Source organism: Dermacentor variabilis, chromosome 6, assembly GCF_050947875.1.
Source record: "Dermacentor variabilis isolate Ectoservices chromosome 6, ASM5094787v1, whole genome shotgun sequence".
NCBI lineage: Eukaryota > Metazoa > Arthropoda > Arachnida > Ixodida > Ixodidae > Dermacentor > Dermacentor variabilis.
In genome coordinates this window covers 64,897,967-64,914,964 of record NC_134573.1, presented here as the reverse complement: position 1 = coordinate 64,914,964, position 16,998 = coordinate 64,897,967, and the positions used below count along the sequence as shown (strand labels likewise).

Here is a 16,998-nt window from a genome sequence, read left to right as displayed (position 1 = left end):
GTGCTTGCCAGATAAGTGGGCAGGCCTTACACTCAAATTTTTGCAGTTTCTAATGAAACATATAGCAACACACTTAAGCTAGAATGTGAAAGATATGCTAAATTTATAACCCATGAAAGTGGCATGAGCACGAAATATGCAACAACACTGTATCCAGATCATAAAAATGAACATAGCCAATGCTAAGTATAAAAATGTATTGTGGAAATTGTTTTGAACAAGCTGTTCAATGAAATGGGCACATCATATGTAGATTCCATATTAAGTGTAGTAAGCCTTTTACCTATGTAATGACAATGTAAATTGCATTCACTCGCCCTTCCTGTGCTAGCAATCTGATTGCTTGCACTTAAACGATTTGGAGGACGTCCTTAAAAGTGGATGAGGGAAGATGCCCCGATGTATAACCACATATTTTCTCGCCCTTTTACCAGGGGACACTGTGTTGATGCCAGCGGTTTTTATGTCACCTGTCATCTGCTTAGTACCATTCAAGACACCACGCTAAGTTACCAGGCATTAGTCCGATATTACTGCATTTATTGGCACACTGTCGCCTTGTAATCACATATTCAACTAAGACCTCCAGGTAGAGACAAATATATGCAATTAATCATTCATAAACCCATTCTGCAATACAAGGCTAAAATTGCTGCGCAAATAACCCATATTGCCGCAGACAGCTCTCCACACGCCAGTTACAAGCACTCTCATGAGGTACCCTTCCAAGTGCCTCATCGCTAAAGACCCTAGGCATTACTCATCACATCGCCGTTAGAAAAGCACCAGCCATGGCTCGCGGATGGCAAGACAGCGCATGTCCCGCGTGTATGCGCACACGGCAGCGCCTGAGTCCCCCCATCCAATGAGAAGTCACGGCGTTGCTCCTGGTCTTCAGGGTGTGTGAAAGTGTGTTTGGTGTGGAGATGCGGTTCACTCTTGATAGGCTTCTGTTAACTCTGCTCGGAAATTGCATGAAAGTGCCTTAGGCTTGAGTTTCCATGCACAAGTTCGCCCACAATAAACCAGTTTGTTTAGTGTGCTTCATTGAAGAGTGCTACATTTCTGGTGGAGGTGCGAGGTATGGTTTTGAGTCTCCAGTTCGTAAGAGAGCGGAGTACCGACCCTCAGCGATTGGAATCCAGAGAACTGACTCCAGTACACCAGCGCACAAGCCGCTGCCTCCGAAGAGACTCGCCCGAGTTCGGACTGCCTGTTGCTGCAGCAGTGCAGGCAACAGTTACCAGCAACGGTGCAACCATGACCAACTCGGTGGCATCATCTCAGCTCATCGTGTACCCACTACGCATGCCGAATCTTCCCGCGGCAATACATTCGAAGATGTGGAAGACTGGTTAGAACACTTCGAGCGAGTCGCAGATTTCAATGGCTGGGACAAGGCAAGGAAGCTTCGCAAAGCGTACTTCACGTTAGAAGAGTCAGCGCGGACATGGCACGCAAATCATGAAGTGGCGCTATTCTCATGGGAAGAGTTTCTGAGACAGTTGCTTGCCACATATGCTAGCACCGATCGGTGAGGGAAGGCAGAGCACGCTCTCCAAGCCAGAAACCAGCGCACTAACAAGAGTGCTCGTAACTGGCATGTGGAGAGCTCTCTGCAGCATTACATGGCAATATTACATGAACTCTAAGCATCAAGTGCTATGTACTTTTACCCATCAACTTACTTAATGAACCGACGTGCCGAAATGCCTAAGAAGTTCCTCCGTTTGACGTACACTTGGAAAATTTGTTGCCTAAGGACCAAGAACAGCGGACACCCTGTTGCACGAAGTGCACGAACAGCACACAAATTGAAAGAACCGCGTGAGCGCTTCCGAAACTCCGTGCGTACACATGGGACACGCATGAACTCCGCGTCTGCCGAGTTTGAGGCCGCGCAGCGCGGAGACCGGCACCAGTCACAAACAGCAGAAAATAGTTACTACCTCTAGTAACAGGATATATTACGCCAAGGGGATTCATGACTCACGAGCGCAGTATCCACTAGTGAGTAATACATAGCATATGTGCGGTATCCAATCACAAACTATAGAAACTATAACAAGGACAAAGCTTTAGAAGCAGCGAAAGATATTGCTAGCATTCCGAGGTGCCGAAGAAAATTGAATTCGGCCGTTTCACATTGGACACAAAGTTCCTCTTAATACCATGAAATACCAGTCAAGTAGGATAAAAGGGGCTAAAGTACAATCGAATCTGAATCGCAAGCGATAACAACACGATGTGGTTCACACAATATTCTACGAGTGCACTGTAGGCCAGGGCATGGAAATATGGCGGGCACTTCACCTCGTGTCTTGCGCTACCGTACTTGTGATGAACATTAACGAAGAGCCCTTTGTCAGTTCTATTGTCTGCAACATTCTTGCTAAACAGAAGAGTAAAATACCACAGTGACTGGTGTCGAGAGGATATTGGCAGTGTGCGCAGAATTGGCGTTCCCGCCTTTCTTCGGATCCTGCAAAATTTGCTAGTTTCACATGTGACGACTGATCCAGATGCCAGGCACCCTAAAGCGACATTTAATCTCTAACTTTCATCGTAATACTGCTCTTTAACTCTTTAATTACAGCGTCATTGAAAAGGCCGTCACATAGCCATAGCGACATGACAATGAGCTTGAAGAGCAAATTTGAGCCCTCCACTCAGCGCTCTCCAATGAAAAACTCAGCTGCTCTCCAAATTAAAATGATGCAAACAAATCGCTGCACGTACAGTGCCAAGTAATATGAAGCACAATACTTACTGGACAAAGGACAGCGCAACCGAAAACAGTGAGAAACACACAACTGCCCAAACGAGCACAATTATGGAACTATACACAGATTGCTTTCACACGGCAGTCACGGCAGCCTTCGCCACATGCTTGGTCATGTGACTGATGTGACGATGGTATTGTATCGCCACCTTGCGTAAGGTTGGATTGTGTTGACGGGCTGTTGAAGCGCCGTGGTGTGAGCGCTTGGTGTGCACGTCACCGTCTCGTGCGCGTTGTGCGTTTCTGTGTATCGACTCTGAATCGTGTCATGCAGAGTCAGACGCCGCCCTCTGTTACGTTCTTTCGCGCGCTGGCTCGCTTGCTGAATATGCCGCTCCGACTCAAACCAGAGCAGTGAGCTGGCCGTTCCCGTTGTGCATTTCGCAGGCCTTTCATTTCGGGCGCCGTCAGTGCCGCATCGTTGTGGTTAGACGATCGGCGCGTCTGACCATGTGCGATCACACCAAGCTATGCGCCCACGCATGCCGAGCCCATACCATTGAGTCTCATGAATATTAAAGCGAATAGCTTACTGTCTCCGGCTGTTTTTATGCTTGTTAAGAGGTCAGTGGTCAGTCGTAAGTACTGTTGATGTGCAGGGAACACGTTCGTTCGTTGTTTTGCTCTCTTGCCAACTATATTTCGCTCGCTCTCTCTCTCTCATTCTTTCGTTCGCTCGCTCGTTCGAGCTATTCGCTTGTACTGACATTCATCAACGGTGGTTTCTGCACATTGTTTTTGTATACATTGTGCTCACAGTAGAATTCACCGCGATACTTTCTGCAGAGCACCGTTCCTACAGTAACAGATGTACCGATGCATTCCTTCGGTGCCATCGAAAGTGATGTTCGCTCTTTAACTCGATCCCTTTATTCATGCCTAATATAGAATAAGCCTTATAGATACACTGCATGAGAATGCTTACAAAATGTAACAGGGGAAAATTAACATGCCATCGGTAAAATAAATCTCAATGTGTAAGAAACTGTGAAAACAAAACGCGTAAAAAGTAAACAAATCAATCCAACGTGCACTGCGCTCAGTGTTCAGCAGCTCTTTAAATTTTGCTGCGTATAATTCAGTGCCTACGTGCGATGGCAAGTGGTTCCATTCTACGGTAGTGCGCGGTATGGATGAATTTGCAAAATGATGAGAGTGACATATCAATCGTTTCACATTTGCACTAGTGGTCATGAGAAAAAAATTACTGCAGGGCACTGAAAGAAATCGTCAGAAAGAATTGAATGATGATAAAGTTTATGAAAAAGCCAAAGCTATTGAAGTAGAGGGTGCGCTGTCAGAATCGGCAATAACACCCGCATGGTCTACTGACTGGCAGCGCTCCTCCAAAGTCGATGTGATGCTGTTGTCCGCGTCACAAAGAGCGGCTTCAATGTTAATGCACTTGTGCACCATTCCTCCGTGGCCTGTTGAGGTGTCAACTTCGTTTGCAATCGTTCGTCTCTTCTGACGTGAGGTCAACACTACGCGAAGCTTCTTTTTCCTAGCCGAACTCATGCTCATGCAGGACGAAGGCAGCAGCAATTGACACGAGTGCCACATGATAAATGGAGAATTCTCCCGCCAAGAACGGCACCATCGAAAACCCAGCACGCTAACTGCGGAGATACAGCCCGACTCATGAAAACGTTTTCAAAATGTGTTATCCTCTCGTTTTTAAGCTATCCTGTTTGTGGCGTTTTTAATGCGTCGAGTTTGGTAAAAAATCTGTTTGAGATGTTGAATCCATAAATACGATGTGTTGGAAGACTTTCTGTGCTACCTGGGCAGTAGTCCTTACAAATCATTTCAGTCATTATTGGTCATTACTCGTCATTACTAAGCCTTTTAAGTCATTTCCAATCAATTGTAGTGGTTACAATTTGTCGTTGGACATATTGGTCATTTCGTAGTCATTAGTAGTCATTTCAGTGATTATTAGTCATTACTGGTCATTACTAAGCATTTTAGTCATTTGTAATCAATTGTGGTCATTACAAGACATCGTTAGACATATAGATAATTTCGTAGTCATTAGTAGTACTTTAGTAGTAGTACTTTGTAGTCATTAGTAGTAGTAGTCATTACAAGGTATTATTAGTAGTCATTTTAGTTAATTACTAGAAATTTCTAGTCATTTCTAATCATTTGTGGTCATTACAAGCCGTCGTTAGACATATTGGTCATTTCAGAGTCATTAGTAGTCACTACATGCCATTAGTAGTCATTACTAGTCATTATTAACCTTTACCAATCTCTATCATAATGTTATCGTTCTCTAACAGTCACTATCAATAATTTTTTTCATTCTTTAATCTATCTTTAATCTCTCTTCATATGGCGTGATGACGCTTCGGCGGACACTCTGGCGGTTAGATCTGCTAACACAAACTTCACCATGAGCCTAGAAAAGTTTCCGCCTAACTATATTTGCTTCTTCGATTCCTAACCTAACCTGGCAGAGTTGTTAGCATCGTTTAATTGTGGAAGAGCCAATGACAAGTGAAAGTTTGTGCAAGTTTCAAGTGTAAGTAATGTGTCATTATTTACTACACTTTGGCAGTGCCTCCAGGACACCCAAAGGGTAGCGGGAAAGATGAAAGCTGGAACTCGTGCTGGTTTGTGGGTGTCAAGGGTGCATCTCGTGGTTGCCAAAGTGGCTCTGTGTACTCGGGATATATAATATTGGCTGTCCACAGTCGGCGGCCCCAATCCAAGGACCAGCCTGGATTCCAGCTTTGATACCCCCCCCCCCCCCCCCCCCCACTGCTGCCGCCTACAATTTTAAAATCTTGAGTGCTCTGCTGAGCTCTCCATTTGCCGGTTACATGTGCCCTCCTAGAGCAGTATATGTAAATCATTCAATGCTCTGATTTGCAGCCTTTCCACTTGGAACTCAATGTCCGATTTCATGAGAAGAGTGCTTGCACAAATTCTCACTTGTCACAGTTGCTTCACAATTAAAGGATGCTAAACACAGCTCCGCCACCTAACCTAAACTACCTAGAACAGCAATAATCTATAAAAAGAAGAAGGGAATAATTCAAGAAAAGAATTAATAACTACTAACATACACGTGGCTTGAACCAAGAACGTTGCAGTCGCAAATTCAGTGTCTTTCTATGGCGCCTCAAATCATGAATGGGATGAAGCGCTATTATACAGGTTCTGTATTGGCTGCTATTGCCTCCTGAATTTCTCGTGTTGTGACTATGATGAGGGGCCCACTCCCTATAGTCACTTCCAAAAATGAAAGACAAGTGGTGTTGGTGCCCTGAAGTTGCAAGATGGACAAGTGGACTAGCTGGTTGACATTCATCTTCGGAACATTACAGTGCAATGAAAAAAAAAAAGAAGACTAAAGACAAGAGGAACGACAGGAGCACGTGCTTACTCTCAACTGAAGAATTTTATAAAGAATGCAGGATCACTTCTATATGTATATATATATGATGCTTGTTTCTGAACATATTAAAAGCTCAACCAACTAAGTGTTAACTTTTCCTGCATCGAGATACCCCAAGTACAAAAGAACACACTGGGATCTGCGAGTAACAGCCACGATGGCTGCATTTTGATGAGGGCGGAATGCGAAAACACCCGCATACTTTGATTTAGGTGCACATTAAAGAACCCCAGGTGGTCGAAATTTCCGGAGTCCCCCACTACGGTGTGCCTCCTAATCAGAAAGTGGTTTTGGCACGTAAAACCCCATAATTTTTTTTTTTTATCTGCAAGTAACACTGAGTTCCTAAAACGGTGGTTCTGCCGTAAAAATCACAGAAAAGCGACGTTTGATCTTCGTTTTCTCCTGCGATAATCAAGCTTAACAATTTTGATAATCAAGTAACAATATTGATTGCATGTGTGGCATATTTTTCACTCTTCTCTTGTTGGGAGCAAGAGATTGAATATTTGTACTTGTTTCAGACATATCCAAATTAAAGGAAAGCAGAGTGAAAGTAAGCTGTGCAGCTTTTATGTGCATGGCTTGTACTGCTTCATGTGTACGCTTGCAACATTTTTGGTGTCAGTGTTCATTAGCAATGTTCTTGCCCAAGGCACCCTGTTATTGTGTAAAGAAAGGAAGATTGCGCTTTTGGTGACTCGGCTTTATAGTGTAACAAAAAAAAAACAGTTGGCACTTGCTACCTGGTTGTGCCTATATTGTTCACTCATTCTGTCAATCTCTTTTATCATCTACCTGCTCCACATCACCCTCTTGACGCTTGATGTCTTCAAAATTTAGCTTGTAGAAACAAGCAAGCTTTATAAAGATGGTTGCATAACCATCTTTGTAAAGATGGTTATACCATAGAGATGGTCGCCTAAATGTTGGCTGAGCTCAAGAAGTCTTGCACCTGCTGTCACTTCAACAGAGCAGTCTTGTTGCAGGACAGTGTGCAGACTCTGACTGGTCGTAATCAGTGCTATGGCATCCCTTAAAAGCCAGTGGACAGCTTTGGGGTGTTAAGCTCAATAATTTGAATTTTGAACTTTTGTTCCATCACGAATGCTGATGACACATGTTTGTTAACTCGTTCGTCTTGTCCTTACACTGCTTTTTGACACTTCCAATGTGTGTCCACCAGCACAAATCAGCATCCTTAAACACCTGTTTGCCGTTGTGGCAAAGATCTGGAAGTATGAAATGTGAGACGTAGGCTTTCTTGCTTTTCCAAGAGAGTGTATCTTATCAGGTTCCGGCTCGCACTGCAAACTGCACACCTTGTAACATGCTGATACCTGCTTTTTGTCCTTCCAGGGTTAGCGTGCCGATGCCCTCGCTGTCGCGATGGGCTCTGTTTCCCAGACCGGCCATGCACTGCCGCATAGCCGTAAAGGACTGAGGCACAGGATGGTGCCCCGTCTGACAGGCGACAAAGCGGCTAAGGAGAGCCAGCCGCTCAATGACCTGGCCTCCCCTACTCCTGCCCACCGCAATGATGTCGAGTCGGGCGGAGAGGGTGATTGGACGGCCGACGAGGAGGTGACGGTGGTAGACAAGGAGCCGCTGCTACCCCGGCGACTCAGTGCGGATGGTGCTAAAGGTGACAGGGCTGGAACCACTACGAGTGACACCCCAGAGGCCCTCTGGTCGGTGGCTGTGCAGGTGTTTGTGCCATTCCTCATTGCTGGGTTTGGCACAGTTGGTGCTGGACTGGTGCTGGACGTCATCCAGGTGCGATTCATACCGTCACAACCATGTCGTTGATGCAAGTAGCAACGATAGTGCAAAACTGTGGTGGCATCTAGGCTTGCAGTGTGGGCTTGTTTGTATGCCATCTTGAAATACTAGTGTAACTCAAACTAGATCACAAAGAAGAGCACATGGATATACATACAAGGTGCTAACTGCCAGCAGATTTGCTGTGTGTTCATCTCCTCTTGTTGTGTCCTTGTCTAGTAGTTTGCATTATATTATTGTATTTCTAAATGAGGCAGTGAAATGCTGCTGTTGTTGTGCATTGGAATGCAATCTGATACCCCTGAGTCTCATGCTTTTGAGCAATGTGTGCTTCTCTGTAAGTAAATTTCGTTGGTTTAGAGTAGAAATGAACAGTTACAGAACTCTGTAAGCTGGCTACTCTGTAATGGCATTTTTTAGCCCAGAAATCTCGTCCGCTGGCTACATTTCTCCTTATGGGCACCATCCTCTTGGGGAGGGAGAGCAAGCCACAAAGGCTTTCCGAGAATGATTCCAAAGATTTTATATCACCATTGTTCTCTCCAGCACGAGGAAATGTATTGTTCCCATTCAATAGCCTTTACAACAGCTGGACCCCTGCAGTATAGAGTGTGGGGATTCGGCATTGGGTAAAAGCTATTGATTGGAAGCAATGTTTCATGCTGCTACCTAGCCTGCAGATTTGGCTTCTTGGTTTTAAGACAGGCTTTCCTCACACGTGAAAATTGGCCTTTTTTTTTTTTCATATTGTCAATTCTGACCACTGTCTTGAAAGAGCTGGAAACTTGAGTTGACAGGTTGGATTCTACATCGCAGCACAACTCTTCGCCAAGCCATTGGTGGCTTTTTGGCTGTGTCACACAACATTTCAATATCGAAATAAGGAATTGCATTTGAATCAACTGTTGTTCGGAATGTTACTTGCAAGAAAGTGCAAAAGTATAGTTTTTTATCTTGTTCAGCAAAAACAATTCTTGCTGTAAAGCTGTCATGAAAGCACTTCATGATGGCTCTTATGTTAATTGTTTCTTGCCATGGTAGAAATGGGTTGCTCCAACTAAATGAGGATGTTTTATTAAGATGCACCATTGTTGCAAAGTACAGTACTGTCTCAGTCCAGGTGCACTTCTCTCCAGTGCCGGTAAAGGCTCATAAAGGCGCAACAAATAATTCAGTCAGGGTTCTTAAGCATGCCAATGCACATTCAAAACAATAAGAACAAAAAGGAGTGCTGGGCAAGCAGTGTCCATTCTTTTCCCTTCTTTCTTTTCGAATGTCTGCTTCTTCATGAAAGTAATGGATTGTCCACTTATCCAGCCTGCAGTATTTTAGTCTAACACTGTGTTTTTCTGCATTCACTTGAGTTGACTAGGAGCATTGAGTAGTATGCGTGGCTGAACGACTTTCCAGAGAAGTAATTGTATTTTGGGAAGTCATCGTAGCCTACAAGTAAAGTAGACATGAAGACCAGCAGACAGACTCGCCTGTGGAACAGGAGACATGGCAGCACGGTCACTGTTTAGATGACGGGAATTGCAGTAGAACACGTTGCGGGGCTAGTTGGTTTGTAGCTTTCAAAAGATGACAGGAGAGAAGGCAGGACAGCTTGGGTGCTGTTCACAAGACAGGATAGTATCTGTGCTCTCCCATCTTCTGTTGTTTGTGCATGCCTCATTTGTGCCACGCTGCCTTCCGCCAAGTATCAGCCAACATGCCCAACAGTAAGTTCCTTTGAGTAATTGTATACTGAAAGATTCTGTGTCACCCTGCTTGCTTGCAGCACTGGAAAGTGTTCCAGAAGGTGTCCGAGCTGTTCATCCTCGTGCCGGCGCTACTGGGGCTCAAGGGCAACCTGGAGATGACTCTGGCCTCGCGCCTCTCCACTCAGGTGGGGCACTCAGTGACAAGCCAACCCCTTGTGTCAGATTGAGGTTTCCCCCTTGGAACAAAAGGTGCGGTGGCAGGCATAAGGGAGTTTCCTGCGATGCTGCCTGTGAAAAAACCCAGCGCTATGTCTCTACGAGTTTCTTGACTAGCAAGAAATTTCATGCATGATTAGGCTAGTAGCCACACACCTGTAATCCAGTAATCTTTGTCAGCAAGGGCAAGATGGTAAAACACTTGTGTAGTCTAATTTATGAGCCCGTCAAAGAACCCCAGCTAGTCAAAATGAATGTGTAGACCCCTGCTGTGGCATCTCACATACATTGAGTGTTTCTTTAGGGGCACATAGGTCTTAGAGACTGAGAAATTGAGGAAAAATAGATTTCTTGAAAATGTTATTGAATTCTACAGAGACTGATGCCTGTTCTCAGAAATTTTCTTGCATCCTTGATTGATATTTCAGGTGTAATAGCATTTTATATCACACCTGCAAGCTGAATTTGTACTGATGGACATGCAAAAAAGGGCCTTTTTCTGCGACGTGCAGCTGCCATGCTATGTTTCCAATAACAGCCATCTTAGTCTCATTTGAAAAAAGCAGCTCTTCTTTACCTTTCACACCTCTGCAACTCCGTGCACCAGACAGGTATGAAGAAAAAACTTGTGAAATAGCAGTCCTGATGCACAATTCCAATTATCGATTGAGACACGTGACAATAGGCATGCCATGCCATTGGCACATTTTCGCAGTTGTGTGCTCGGACAAGCTACGTCAGGGCTTTCTTGCCTATATTGGATGAATCATTCCCTGCAACAATATTGAATTCACGGCCAAAGCTTTCCACAAAGCACAAATTCAGCAAACAGAAGAAGAAATGAACAGTGGCAAACTTTCAGAAATGTGCAATACCTTCGGAAGATGTTGACAGTTGCTTCCCATGCAGAGCATCGCCGAAGCCCCCAACTCTAGACTAGGCCTATGACATGGAATTCCTCTAGACTATTCTCTCTTCCATTATCGTCGTGGGTACCACTGGTACTGTATAAATCTCTATAGAACTCCTCAGCCACTTGAACTATGTCATCCATATTAGTGATGATATTGCCGGCTTTGTCTCTTAACGCATGCATCTGATTCTTGCCAATTCCTAGTTTCTTCTAGTAGAGAATAGTCTAGAGGAATTCGAAATCCCACAGGTAACGCCGGAAGAAGTAAAGAAAGCCTTGGGAGCTATGCAAAGGGGGAAGGCAGCTGGGGAGGATCAGGTAACAGCAGATTTGTTGAAGGATGGTGGGCAGATTGTTCTAGAAAAACTGGCCACCCTGTATGTGCAATACCTCATGACTTCGAGCGTACCGGAATCTTGGAAAAACGCTAACATAATCCTAATCCATAAGAAAGGGGACGTCAAAGACTTGAAAAATTACAGACCAATCAGCTTACTGTCCGTTGCCTACAAAGTATTTACTAAGGTAATTGCAAATAGAATCAGGAACACCTTAGACTTCCGTCAACCAAAGGACCAGGCAGGATTCCGTAATGGCTACTGAACAATTGACCATATTCATACTATCAATTAGGTGATAGAAAAATGTGCGGAGGGAAGGAAAAATGAGGAGGGAAGGTAACCGATGGTCATTAAGAGTTACGGAATGGATTCCAAGGGAAGGGAAGCGCAGCAGAGGGCGGCAGAAAGTTAGGTGGGCGGATGAGATTAAGAAGTTTGCAGGGACAACATGGCCACAATTAGTACATGACCGGGGTAGTTGGAGAAGTATGGGAAAGGCCTTTGCCCTGCAGTGGGCATAACCAGGCTGATGATTATGATGATGATGATGACATGGAAGCAATCCTGACAGCAGGCATTCAGCAGACGTTTTGGCACGACACCATTATACTAGAGCCTGCCGATTTGCAAAAGAATGAGGAGGAGGCTGAAGAAAAGCTACAAGACTTTGCTTCAAAACAAGATATTAAGCGTAGATAGGACTTTCTTGCACATGCTGACAACGCTGTGGCTGCCTCGGATGTAGTAGAGTCGTGGTTCATTTATAATGTCTATAAATGCTCTGCTGTCTTGAGTGAAATGCGAGGTGTGTGGGGCGATGGGACAGTGGGCAAAGGGGAACATTACAATGGCCTTAAAGGTGGTTATCACATACGGGATCTGCGGTGAAGCCGTGCTGGCATGGAATTCGCCACGTGTGAATGGCAACCGTGCATGGAAAATGTCCGTTGTGAAAATTTTCACTGCACGCGCAATGCGCAGCGCCGGGTATTGGCAAGCTGCGCTAAATGACATATTTTTCTATACACACTAAAACGTGGCAAGGGTGAGGTACAGGGGTACTTGAAGACGGCGACTGAAGCTGTTGAGAAGATGATGTGCAAGAGCACCCTAACAGTCCAAAAGCTCTACGGCAAACTGAAGCTCAAGAACCCAGCCAACATTGCCGTTTCGTATGATGATTCCTGGATGATGCATGGCCACTTGTCTCACATCTGTGTCAGCACAGGCATCAAACTTTTTTCAGGACTAGCCATTGACTGTGTTGAGCTGTGCAATTTTTTTTTCATTGTGTACAAACATGGACCAAAAGAAGATGACCTGCTCTACCAGTCTTGGAATGAGAAGCATGTATGCCAAAAGAACTCCAACAAAATAGCTGGAGGAATGGATGTGGAAGCTGCACTTCTTCTGTTCCCAAGATCAACAGAAAAGCACAAACTGAGATGTACTGCTACAGGGTTTGTTCTTAACGTAATGAGTCTGGGCCTGGTAAAAAGAATTAATTGATCCGATGATCGATCCGAGAGACTCTGTGACGACCCATTGAATGGTCGGAACATCTGCGAAACGGTGAGCTTACAGGCTTCTCTTGAGCTTTGGGAACAGAAAAAAGTCTGCCAGGCTCACATTGGGCCTGTATGGTTGCTGCGGCAAAGTTGCAACTCCTATCCAGGCCAGGTAGGGGGTCACAACGAAAGCGGTGTGGGCTGGAGAGTTGTCATGGTGGAGCTTCCAGCGATTGGCAATCTCAGGCCGTTTCCGTTTAACGACACTGTGAAGGTGCTCAAGGACTTCTTTGTAGAACACGGCATGGAGCTACAAATTCTTTGTCGACCACCTCACGCTTGTCAAAAAAGACAATGAACATTGCCTTTACCTTGAACTTTGACATTCTTGCTTTCTTGAGGCATGGGGAGTTTGCGGTGTGCCACTCCGAACTATGGCACTTGGTTTTGGGGTCGTACTGGAACACCCATAATTCGTTGGCTGTTATAATACTGTCTAAAATGTCCCGTTCACCTTCTAATTGCACCAACATCTCACAAGAAACGTCAGCTTGTCGTTTTTGTTCTTCAGTCAACACTTTTGGCAAAAATTTCGAACAAACTTTCCACATGTTCATATTTTCAGAAATAATTTTGTGAACCATTGTTTTTCACATGTTGAGGTCTTCTGCGATTAATCTGATACTCAAACGACGGTCTCAGTCCAGGAGATTTCTTACTTTGGCCACATTTTCATCCAAACCACACATTGAAGAAGGTCCAAATAGCTCCATGTCTTCCATGGAACCGTCCGTTCTTGAACTCACTGAACCACCGGAAAACCTGGGCCTTTGACTGGGCGTCGTCTTTGTACGCTTCCTTAACCAATGCGAGTGTCTTGGAAGCGATTTTGCCCAGGTGAAAGCAAAATTGAATTGCATACTGCTGCTTCAGCGAACGCTCCATTTTTTATGTTTTCTGCTGTGGCAAAAAGTTAATAACAGCTGTTGCACCACTTCAAACCCTCGCTACGTTCGAGCTTGGACACGACTGCCACCCAGTGCGTTACTTAGCTTAGAACCCCCACCACAAATCTTCCCTCCGGGGAGTGTGCTACTGGCGACAGCAGCACCGTGCGGCAGGCTGTCTCGTTACTTTACGGGCAAGCCCTGTGTATTCTCAGACAATGGCAGCCACGCCTTCCTTGCCTTACGGGAACCCAAGATGTATTAGTACATTCCCATCAGCAAAAAAGACTGGGCCAACCCTGTTAAAACAAGAGTGTAAATGGCACTGCACAACTTTATTTACAGAAAGACGGAGCTGGATCCGAGAGCCTTGGTGACAAGGGGAAACCGACTGGTTGACTGACTGACCAAGCTCGGTGCATGTTGTAGTTGGGTTCTCAGATAAAGCAAGGGTGATATGAAGGCCATTCACAATGCTGTCATGGCAATCTACTGGAGTGAAACCTCGTTACTATGAACATCACATTAACAAACTTTTCAGATTAATGAACATGTCAGAAATCCCCTGCAGACTTCTTATGACTTCAATGTAAAAATATTTCAGTAGTACCATGAACCTCGGAACACTGAGCTTTTCAGTTTCCATGTCATGTTAACAATGCCTCAGTACTATGAACTAATATCTGGAATTGTTAGATTTCCGTGTATCCTTCATGGCAGCCGAAAAAGTTGGCTAGCAGACGACAAGGCGCAGAGAGCAGATGTCGCGGTGCATGGGGTCTGCAAACTTCAGGCAGCGCCCATTAAAAGAAATGTGGGAGAGAATATATATATATATTTTTTTTTAATCAACTGCAGAGACAACAATGCATCAGGTTTTGCGAGTGCATGCTCCACTCACACAAGTGTCGCCTAGCGATAGAGACGCATCTCTTCCTCTTCTTGCCCTTTCTGCACCTGCACTAGTTCCATGTGCAGAGAAATGTAATCTCCGTACTCACAGGGATGCCACATACTTTCACTTTGCACTTTTCAGATGGTGTCGTTTACGCGTGCTTGCATCTTTAGAATAGTTAAAGTGTCCGCCTCAAGTGAGACAGTTGTGGTGACCATGGGGGGCAAGGAATGTGAAAAACAAACAAATGGCAAGAAACATTGTGCTTTGGAGGCAGCATGGAGCTTCCTTTTTGTCAGTAGTTTTCTCTGCGTCAGTGTCGGTTTTGCATGCATCACTGTTATACGGTGCTTCGGTAGTGTGTGGCAGCGGAATTTATGGAAAATAGCAACAACACAGGTCGAGAGCCAACAGCAACGTTTTCGTGGAGAGCTCAAATGGTGACAACTTACGCACTGGTAGGTTAATGGGTGGGCTGGTTAATCTTTGGGCTTTCACTACAGTCGAACCCGACTATATCGAACCCGGTTACATCGAATCATTCCATATATCGAACAATTTCTGGACACGGTATAGTTACAATGAGTATATATAGCAAAAATTACGCTTACATCGAACAAAACTAGTAGCGACTCCCGATATATCGAACGTCAAGCGGCGGAAAGTGCCCCCGGAAGTTGGCTTTCCCTTGCGGTGACGGGAAAACCCGGCGGCGCGGCTCCAACCAACCGCTCTCCCTACGTGACCGCGCTACCTCGGAGCCGCCGACACCCCCCTACAAAAGATTATCCTGGCCCGCCCGCCCGCAGCGCTTGCTCAGACAGCCAATCAGAGGCTCTTGTGCCCTCGTCGTGCAAGATGGCGAAAGTGCGAGTTGTCTCGCTGCTTATCTGGTTCATTGTGTGCGCCTTCTCCCGCATTGTTGCCGTGATGAAGCGGCAGAATTCGCCTTTCGTCGTGAAGCTCGAAATCATAAATCGGGTCGAACGCGGTGACAAGTCGGATGTCCCCGCAACGTACAAGATTCCGAGGTGCACTCTCGGCACGATCTTGAAGGGGGAAATTAGGGCTAAAGCGCCCTAACTCGCGACCCGGTGCCCATAGTGCCCGTGGCCCCCGACGCGTACGCAAGGCCGTGTACGAGTGGTTCATCCAAAATAGCTTCAGCCGTACCGACTTCCGTGTGCTTGGTGATGACTGTAAATTCTGATTAATGCGACGAAGCCGTTGCCGTTGTTGCCGAAGTTTGAAGCGAGCTGTCAGAATTTCCGGAAGCTGTTGACGAATCAACGGTGAACGAGTTGGTGAGCGCAAATGATGGTGTCGCGACCACGGGAGAGCCCGAAAACGAAGACTACATTGCCGACATCGTGCCGAGCACAAGCGAAAATGGGCACAATGAGGAAAGCAGCGACCGTCTTTGGCCCACATCCTCCGAAGTGATTGGTGCGCTCGCACTAGTCCGGTGCTTCTGCGCGAATGCGGAATGTTGCGGCCTCAGCTGCTCCGACTCCTTAAACAAAGTGGAAAAGTGCGTGCCTCGCACGCAGCGAAATTGCCCAAGCATAAGAAAATGCAGGACTATTTCGTGCGAAACTAAGCCAGTTTCATCAATAAAGTGATTTTATAAATGGTATGTGCTTTTATGACATCCAATTATTTAGCAGGCTTATATCGAATTATGCTCTATATTGAACTGATAGGCGTTTTTTGGCGAGTTCGATATAGCCAGGTTCGACTGTATAGCAACTTCTCAGAATAACAAACAATTTACTGCGGTCCCCTGAAGTTCGTTATATCGAGAGTTCACTGTACGACCTTGTTGCGCTTCTAATGCTGGCGTGTCAAGTTTGTGCCTACACTCGTGGTGTTGGCACAATGTGGCAAAGGCAAAAGGTCAGCCTGCACGAAAGCGTTCCTTCGACTTTCCACCACATGTTTGCAAGGCCCTCTTTCTGATGCACGAACGCTTGTCTCGTGAGAGTCTTCTTTAGCAGCGCCAGCGGGGGAAAATTCAGAACAGCAATGAGCATTTTTCATTCCATGGTGTAAGCAAGTTCATCAAAGGAGCAACATTCATCACTGTCTACCGTGCAGGCTGCTTTGGCCAAGGCTGTGTTGAAATTCAATGCAGGAGCCGAAAAAAGCCTCAGAAGCAATTCTGAAGGAACTGCAAATCAATTCTGACTTCATTGTTACTATAAACGCACGGTACAGAAAGACCACTGCATAGCTATGGCTTCAGCATGCAACTGTGCTTCCACAAAAAACATGTAGCAGATGTTAAAAAAAAAAAAAGAGAAGACACCACTTGGGTGAACTACAACCAAAAGTATGTTTTTGGTGCCTACTGATCACAGTGGAATTACAAATACTCCAACATGTTGTGCGCCTGTTTACTAGAGATAAGCTTATTTAGTTTTCTTCACATTTTTCCAAGAAATGACATTTTCGTTCCCTTGCAAACTTCCAGACACTATATCTTTGCCAGCAGAGTAGCTGGAG

The 16,998-nt window shown here is 45.4% G+C and overlaps 1 protein-coding gene across 6 annotated transcripts in view; it reads left to right on the top strand.

Annotated features, from left to right (window-relative positions):
- The window catches only part of LOC142584813 (solute carrier family 41 member 1-like), a 62,028-nt gene that overhangs the window by 12,947 nt on the left and 32,083 nt on the right, over window positions 1–16,998 (top strand). For all 6 annotated transcript variants that reach the window (XM_075695094.1, XM_075695090.1, XM_075695089.1 and 3 more), the window contains 2 exons: window positions 7,548–7,964; window positions 9,751–9,858. In XM_075695094.1, coding sequence (XP_075551209.1) covers window positions 7,578–7,964; window positions 9,751–9,858 — 495 coding nt within the window. In that variant the 5' untranslated portion in view covers window positions 7,548–7,577. The remainder of the gene's footprint in view (window positions 1–7,547; window positions 7,965–9,750; window positions 9,859–16,998) is intronic.